General features: G+C 38.1%; 1 protein-coding gene across 5 annotated transcripts in view; it reads right to left on the bottom strand.

The window, feature by feature from the left end:
* Positions 1-8,999, bottom strand: part of DGKH (diacylglycerol kinase eta) — a 167,092-nt gene that overhangs the window by 47,020 nt on the left and 111,073 nt on the right. For all 5 annotated transcript variants that reach the window (XM_027649738.1, XM_027649729.1, XM_027649747.1 and 2 more), the window contains 6 exons: positions 8,604-8,710; positions 7,353-7,478; positions 6,116-6,218; positions 4,245-4,407; positions 1,765-1,873; positions 1,322-1,461 (listed from right to left, as the gene is read on the bottom strand). In XM_027649738.1, the coding sequence (XP_027505539.1) occupies positions 1,322-1,461; positions 1,765-1,873; positions 4,245-4,407; positions 6,116-6,218; positions 7,353-7,478; positions 8,604-8,710 (748 nt within the window). The remainder of the gene's footprint in view (positions 1-1,321; positions 1,462-1,764; positions 1,874-4,244; positions 4,408-6,115; positions 6,219-7,352; positions 7,479-8,603; positions 8,711-8,999) is intronic.

Raw genomic sequence — 8,999 nt, forward strand, 5'->3', positions numbered from 1 at the left:
GGATTGACAGGAAGCTGAACATGGGCCAGCAGTGTGCCCAGGTGGCCAAGAAGGCCAATGGCATCCTGGCCTGGATCAGGAACAGTGTGGCCAGCAGGACCAGGGAAGTGATTCTTCTCCTGTACTCAGCGCTGGTGAGGCCACACCTGGAGTACTGTGTCCAGTTCTGGGCCCCTCAGTTCAGGAAGGATATTGAGGTGCTGCAGCAGGTCCAGAGAAGAGCAACGAGGTTGGTGAAGGGATTGGAGCTATGAGGAGAGGCTGAGGGAGCTGGAGTTGTTTAGCCTGGAGAAGAGAAGGCTCAGGGGAGACCTCATGACTCTCTACAACTCCCTGAAAGGAGGTTGTAGTCAGGTGGGGGTTGGTCTCTTCTTCCTGGCAACCAGTAGTAGGACAAGAAGGTATGGTCTTAAGCTCTGCCAGGGGAGGTTTAGGTTGGATATTAGGAAGAAATTCTTTACAGAGAGAGTAATCAGACATTGGAATGGGCTGCCCAGGGAAGTGGTGGATTCACCGTCCCTGGAGGTTTCTAAGATGAGACTGGATGTGGCACTTAGTGCCATGGTCTAGTAACGACAGAGGTGTTGGATCAAGGGTTGGACTTGATGATCTTGGAGGTCTTTTCCAACCCAGTTGATTCTATGGTTCTATGAAAGAAACAGAGTAAGAAATACTCCTCTCACAAGCAGTGCTAGACCTTCATTGGAACAACATGAGCATCGGCCTCTCTGACTTTTTTCAAATGGGGATTGCTCCTCTCCTATGAATGCTGCTACGGATGGATATCATGCAAAACAAGGCCTGGGAAAGTCTCATTTTTGACTAAGAAAATTAGCTCAGCATCTTGTCCATAGCTGATGCCTCAGAAAATTATATGAAGAGTGAAAGCACACAAGGTGATTTTCACCCCACATCCAAGGACAGAGAGTTCAGGTGTTTTCTAAATAAACATGCCACCTTTAATGTTGTTTAATAGCATGCACGGAATCCATAAAACTGCTCAAAACATAATTTCTTGATGCTTACAACTTCTTGTAACAGGCAGTTATGCAGCTTCATCAGTTATGCAATAAACTGTCACCTTCTGAATGTCTTGGGACAACATGCTTCCTAGTTCCATCAACCACTTGTTCATCTGACTCTGCAGTTTAAAAAGTATGCTAAAGAGCTGTCCCCATTGCTATCTCTGCCTCCCTCAAGATTAAGATCTGCACTTAAAAACCAAACCCACTGAACGCCAAGTCTCTAAGATGGATTTTAGGCCATCGGAAACCCAAACAAATAAAATTTGAATCTCGTGGTAAATCACATTTAGGTTTACCTGTCTAACATTTTCGTGCTGGCTCGTTCTAGTTTTTCCAAAATCTGAGGAAGTTGCGTATCATCATCACAGGATCCTCCCCAACCAAGGACACGAGCAAGGTCATTTCCGGTACCAAGGGGTAACACTCCTAACTGACACTGAAACACAAACAGGAAAAAATATACTACTGAGAACTAAGAAGAAAAAGTAAAAGTGATTCCAAATGCTTGTTATTTCAATCAACTAATATTAGTTATATAGGATGTCTAAATCATGTAAGTCAAATTGTACAATTCCAACACAACTTGTCCTATTTATACCAGTAAAAACTTTCATTTAACAGTAACTATGGAGTTTGGCCCATCTACAGAGATATGGCAAAGAACCAAATCAAGGAAAAGGTAAGCACACAAAATTAAATCTAGTCAGTATAGGCAAGGAAACTTAGTATGCACACTTGCCTGCTTGTGCAAGCTGAGCTTATCAATTTCTGACAAGACCCAACCCACGCTTCCATCGCCACCACACACAAGAATCCTGAAGTTGTCAAACTTCTGAAATAACCGCAAACTGTAGAGAAAATGCAGCCTGTTAGAGCCAGTTACATCCATTAGCAAAAGAGCAGTTGCATTCATTAGCAACTGCTACGAGAAAATATGGTACACGGCATCTTTATGGTCCTTCTTTTACTGTTCTGGGGTACATGGATACAACCATCTACTTAATTAACCTATCTGTAGCCCACCCATTGCTGTATATTCCACTTATACTGACATTTCTGATAAATAACATGCCAAGTTTTTCTTTAAAAAATTCTCTTGATATTGTTTTCAGGATTTTATGCCTTATTTTATTAATTTTATTAATATCTAAAAAAAAATAATCTAAGTGATAAAATTGCAACTGCTCCATGCTTCTCACTTCAGCCAGAAGCATAAGGCACCACTGGGAACTTTTCATGAGAAGAGGTTAAGACACAATGACAGGATGTGCTCCACAATACAGGTGGGCTTTTGTTGACACACGGCTAACTAAATGTAAGGACCACTGGAGGCAATTATTAAACATAAGGTGATCACGACAATATAGGACCAATAATACAAGTATTTCATATTAGATCCTTAAAGCCATATTGTGCTTTCGCTTCCTATGGCTCTTCCTCCTGTTCTCTGACTTTTAACACCTCCAGGATACAACACTTGGACAGAAAAGGAGGACAAGAGAGAGAGAACAAGCAGAAAGGTGAGACACAGAGGAAACAGGAATGAGACGTGAAGAAAAAGCCAAGCGTAAAAACAACAGGGATTTAAAGTGAAAAAAAAAATAATTGGACTCTTAAAATATTAACAATAAAGATGTTTATTTTTAATGCATGTTATTTTCCAGAATATGTATAATCTCTGAACCATTTCTACAAGGCAACATATTAAGATCATAAATGTTAGAAGCATTTATATTGTTTCTGAGGAAAATAATGTCACTTGCATACAATACACAGATACCTACCAAGAACAAAAGAGGCAGATATTTAAGGGGAAAAAACATTAATGCCAGAACAATTTCTCCTACCCTGAGAAAAGGGAGAAAGCCCCTAGAAATACACTGTCTCATACAATGCAACTCTGCCTTGTACATCAAATAGAAAAAAAGAAGACATCAACACAATCTGATAGAACAACTGCTAAGGACCTATCTTTTAAAAGCAATCAACCTGACCTACAATTACTGTGCAAAACCAAAATGAGCCTCCTAAGCCATGGTACACCTATATGAAGGAAGAGAACTTGCAAACATATTTCTCAGACTGTCCTCTCTCAAAGATTGCCTCACCAATTAAGATGAATTTTATACGTCATTATAATTACATGTACAAAATATTAGCTAAAAGTCACTTAGATTCAGCACAGATTGTCAGGGCAATAATGAAAAGGATATTAGAACTCAAAGAGTTAATGTAACATGTCCATAACACAGTACTAATTACAAAAATCCACAGCTGTATTCCATTACTTTTGTATTATTTGCCCACTGTTTGAACTGAATTTTTGTGCATTTGTTTCTTCTGTGTTTTTATCATAAAGCATAATTCTGCATCTTTAAGAGTACAAAAATTAGTGCTTCTAGTTGCTGTAACTTATATTAATAGGCCATTTAACCACAACACTACATCTGAGTGGAATTAAGTTGGGCAACAGAAAATGGGCATGAATTTAATCTTTGTGAATGTGCAAAGATGCCTGGGATGTGGCCACCACTATGCAAACTAAATGCCTCTCTCTTCAGCAATCAACCCTTAGATTCTGTAGAAATGCCTGATTGTTTTAATTGTGTTCTTGCTCCAAATTCTATGAGATGGTCGTTTTCTTGACCATTTGCACATGTTGCCTAAACCATATTTTGGATGCACTTTTCAGAAGACAAAAGTTTTCATGTACTTTTCCATCACCCACTGAAGACTCCCCCGCTGACATTTGTGTTCAGAATTCAAAAATATACAGAGCACATTTAGACAACAATTTTATTCCATAGCTATTCACAACAAAGTCAAAGGAATATCTGAATTACACACATGAAATGGAAGAAAAGCACCAGGCAACTGTGCATAAGAGCCCTGATTCAGGAAGACATCTAAACATTTGTAATAGTTTTGAGCCTAATCAATTAACAGAAGTCAAAGCTAGTCAACTAACCAAGAGCTTTGGGTTTTGAATTTTTGACCTTTTCTAAAAAGAAAATATTATCCTATAATCCCTTCACCCACCGGAATTTATCCTGAAATTCTGTTATGTCTTAGATTTTAATTAGGAAGACAGAGTAGATATTGGTGATAGAATTATAGCAACAAGAGGATATAACACGATATAACAAGGGGAACACCAGACTATACTTTGCACTAAATTCCCTTGTGGAAAGGATTGCTCAAGATTTCCAAGGTCATTACCCTAAGTGAGGTCCTCCATTCATTAAATCGAACACCTGAGCTGGATTTAACGACTGTTTGAATCGACGAAGAAACTTTACTCCCTGATTGTCTCCACTCTTTGAGTTAACAAAAACTAAAAGAGGACTGGCACAGGATGGCGGGCATGTGGCTTTCCAGAAACCTGTGAACATAGTTAGAAAGAACGAAATAAATAAGATGTTCTAATATGAACAATACAAAAAGAAATCATGAGAAAAAGGAAGGAGGGGATGAAGGACAAAAGAAGTACATTTTATCATGCATAATGTAAATGCTAAATCGAGTATTAGCCCTGCAAGGGAAACATAACTGTGCAAAATCTACTAGTTCATTGTTTTTCTTTCTGGTATTTTCAGTGCCTAGATTTAGTAAAATCCTGAAGACAATAGCATTATTGTTTTTCAACAGTGGAAGTTTATTAACCTTTTAGAATACTTCTGAAATCTCATCTTCACAGATTATCACATAATTAGATATATATTTCAGTTACAAGTTACAAGCTTGGTTTTCAATCTTATTTTGCTTTAACTTAACTGGGATGAACTGGGTCATCCACATCTGTATGACCCTTCTACGAGTACTCACAGATTTTAAAACTTACTTGTACTCAATTCCTCCCAGGGGAGACTTGCATAAGAACTTTCTTTTCAGAGTGAAGTTATACTATTAAATATAATAGAATCACTGATCAACAGACCTTCAGCTGTGATTAAAAGTGTGATTATAAGAATAAATGCAGGTTTTAACTAATTACAGCAGGCTTTCTACAAGGTCCTTAGTAAGAAGTACTAAGGGACACTGTTGTCATTAACATGACCAGTCCATGAAAGTAGTGGTTTCTCAGCAACACTTCAGATATCACTAGTATAAGTTTTGACATTTGCCTCCAGCAATATTAAAATGACTGTTGTTTTTATTGCTAAAAAATACTAAAGCTACGAATAAAAAATTGGCATGAAAGGATGCTAATTTCATTCTGCATTATCACAATGTCTAATTTTAAATAAGGTTTGAGTAATTAATTTAAATGCCAAGAAAAATAATTTCACATAAGGAACAATCTTCCTAGTATGAATAATAAATAGCAGAATGATGTCTAAGACACCACATAGCAAGTAAATAGAGTGAATATATCCAGAATAAAGAATCACTTTTACTAACTCCATATTACAAAATTCATTGAACTGTATTAAAGTTGCTGGTCTATATTTACTAACAATACAAACTATAAAATTAAAGCAGATGAGATTTCATGATACTCCTTATTTAAATCCACCCTCTGCCTTGAAGTGCTGTCTCCCACTGCTCATGCATCTCTATCCTGAGCCACCAAAAAACATCTCTGAATTTTGAACATTTGCTGGGCTTTTATCTGTGTGCTGCAGGATTCTTATGTTGCTTATATTTAAAAAATAATTAGAGAAGCTATGGAAACATTTCCTCTCTTAAGCCTGATAAAGTAGTTGTTGCATCTGAGATGTTCAGCTAGCTTACCTCTGCATAATGCAAAGTTATCTGAAATTTGAGAACTCACAGAATGAGTGGTGCATGCCAGGCAGGCGTCAGCTCACTTCATCTGAGGACTATCATCATTCACTTGAAAAGTTTCTAAGGGTTGTAAATAAAATGGGAGAAAATTTCTACTGGGGAAACTTTCAAAAATATTTTTAAAAATATGGTGGCTAAATAATTCTCTAAAACCCTACGCAGAAAATTATACTTATCTTTGAAAATTTGAGGACTACATTCACCTGCCCAGCAGAAGGATTTTAGTCTTGTTTATTTATACAGATCTAAATAGACACTGCAAGTCCAGAGCTACCACTGAGCACACTACAAGTACTACGTACCATCGGAGTCTATACTGTTTAGTGCTGTTGGAGGTATGATCGATACCTTACATTGGCCAAGTGGACATTTACGAGGATAGAGATCTTTACAGGCAGTGTGAACCTACAAAATAAACAAGAAGTTATTCTCCTCCAGTAGAATTTTGAGGTGAAAATATAACTGATACAGTATTTATGTAACAAAAATGGACTCGTATATAACATTTAGGTGTAGAGAGAAGAGGAGTGAGACAATAAAAAACTCACAAATGTTCAACCGCAAAGGTTTGTTACTCATTCAACAAAACATTATTTTGGAGAACTTCAGTTACTCCTGTAGCAGATACAAATTGTCCTTTCAGGGGAGTCACTTGCTCCCATCCATGAGGAAGGGAGAACTAAGTTCCCAGCAGCCAACATCTGTGTTGGTGGCAGCAGCTACCCTCTGCACATGCAAAACAATAGCTCTGTACCTGCCTGGCCCGCCAGGCTTTTCTGGAAGATGTATCTGCATCAAGCACACCTACCAAGCCAGACAACCTGTCAAAGGTGGGTCCTACGAACTCCATGTTGTAGAGGTCTCTTCCACAGATACTGGACGGAGAGGCACATGCAGAGGTTGCTGCACTTCACCTAAATTTCAAATCCCCTCTGGAGATGCCAATCATTTCCTACTGCCTACACGCAAAGCCTGAAGTTTCAACAATAAATAAACTGCCAGAAGCTTCAACAATAAATAAACTGCTGACTTGCATAAGAAACCCATCTTTTTAGACAAGTTCATAAAGAGAAAACTATATATTGGGGAAACAGCAGTAGTATGTTATAGAATTTCAATCAGCAACCTACAGATTGTACTGAAGAAGAGAAAGTCAAGATTTTGCACTAATAAAAATATTACTACACTAATATTAATAAATATTAATATAACATATAAAATACAAGAAAGTAACGTATGATTATTAGGCTTAAGGAACAGGCATCTGAACATTCAGTTATCAGCTAGCTGAAGGCAGAGAAAACACACTGGATGACAACACCTATTAAAGAAAAGCTGCATCTGTGGGCAAATAAAAAATTAACTGAAGCAAGTAGGACAGTCATCAGACATTCTGAATGCTAGAGAGACCTGAGTTTGCAGAAGCTGCCTGCTCCTACTTAATCCAAAAGCACAGTTACGAAATGGCAAAATAAAAATAATGGTGAGCAATAAAGCTGACAAAATCCTAGATGCTTGGACGTGGTTCACTGCACCTACCATAGCTTTACACCAAAGGCACTTCCAATCTTGCAGGCGTAAAACACTGCCACAAGTCTTGTCGCAGACTGCACATTTGGCACTGACGGGCAGATTACCCTCTAACCACTGGTGAGGCATAGCTATCTGTGGAGAAGTAGTCAACAAAGTTAAATACTCAGATATAGAAATTAAAGGCTTTTGTCTCTCAAATATAGGTGGGTTTAAACTATTTCTCACAGCTGTACCCTTTCATCAAAGAAGCAGCTGGTCAGCCAGGATAAGTGACACTGATGCTTACAAGGCAACAGCAATGAATGTGGACTACTGTGGTGTTTCACATGCTAGGCAGAAAACGTGACACCTGAAGAGGGGAGACACATCTCAGTCATGGTACCATGGTAGCAACTAATCATGAAAAAACAGAACAGTTAAGTCCAGAGACTCAGTAATACAAACAAGTTCCCATTCAGTTAAGGTTGACTACATGACATAAACCAATTAAAAATAACTAAAATTTGGAAAAATATGCAGGACAGCAGAATACCTCCATGGCTTTACTTACTCGCTAACCACGGCTAGTAAGTCACAGCTTCATAAAGCAGTCTCTAAACGCAGTGCAAAGCTTTACGCAGTGCAAAGCTTTACTCAGTGCATTCTTTGTCCTATTAATACCACAGGCAACTCAGGACACTCAGGTGTGCAACACAGTACTAACCTTCTAGGAAAACATTTCACACCAGTGGCTCATACTGGGTTGTGTTTGTAAAAATAGCTCATCTATCACAATAAACCTCTTAAAAGCTTTTGTTGTTTTCTCCTGATAATTTTAAAATTCCTGCTTTCATCGGCAAAAAACCACCCTGCAATCCAGTGAATTCCAAACAGGTCTCCTGGGGAAGAGCTATAGGTAGGAGGACACAAAACAGATTGCCAAAACAGCATGGTAATAGTGCAAAATACCACCTCTGCTTAAGAGCAGTAGGAACTTCTGTGAACAATTCTCCAGCTTCAGAGTTTCTCTGCATGTGGCCTTTAAAGGCTTGTACTACAGCTGCAATCTAGTGCCCGCAGTTGCTAGACTTGTCTTGTGAGATAGGAATATAACTTTTGTTCTAAATACCATGTTAATCTTTGAAAAGTGTTCAGGAAAATAGCCACCTATAATTAACTTCAATGGGTCACGTGGCAATATTTTTTTGCTTAGCCTTTTTTTGTTCCCCTAAAGAAGAAACAGCTTTGGAAAATACTGTAAATCTGGATAGTACTTACGCCATCTTCATCTTCAATTATGTCTTTCCCAATTGAGGCTAATGTGGTCCATTTGCAGTTATTTGTTGCTCGGACAGCACATCTTTTATGTGCTTTAAACTTACACACTAGAAGACACACAGAAACACATATATCATGTTATTTGCTGTATTTCAGTGATACATACCTTTTAAAAAATTAAACACAGATATTCCATAAAACAGCCAAGTACATGTCACCTAGTGTTGCACACATGATACTACCCAACTAAATGAAAATGCAGTTCATAATCACTCCAGCTTTAACCCTCTAAACTGGGTTTAACTGCTTAGCTATAGCCCATGCTAATTGTGTCCTCAAATCCACATCAGTCCCCATTTTTTCAGGTGCAAGGTACAAATATATCTTTAACTATGG

Source organism: Corapipo altera, unplaced genomic scaffold, assembly GCF_003945725.1.
Source record: "Corapipo altera isolate COAL_440 unplaced genomic scaffold, ASM394572v1 0, whole genome shotgun sequence".
Lineage (NCBI taxonomy): Eukaryota > Metazoa > Chordata > Aves > Passeriformes > Pipridae > Corapipo > Corapipo altera.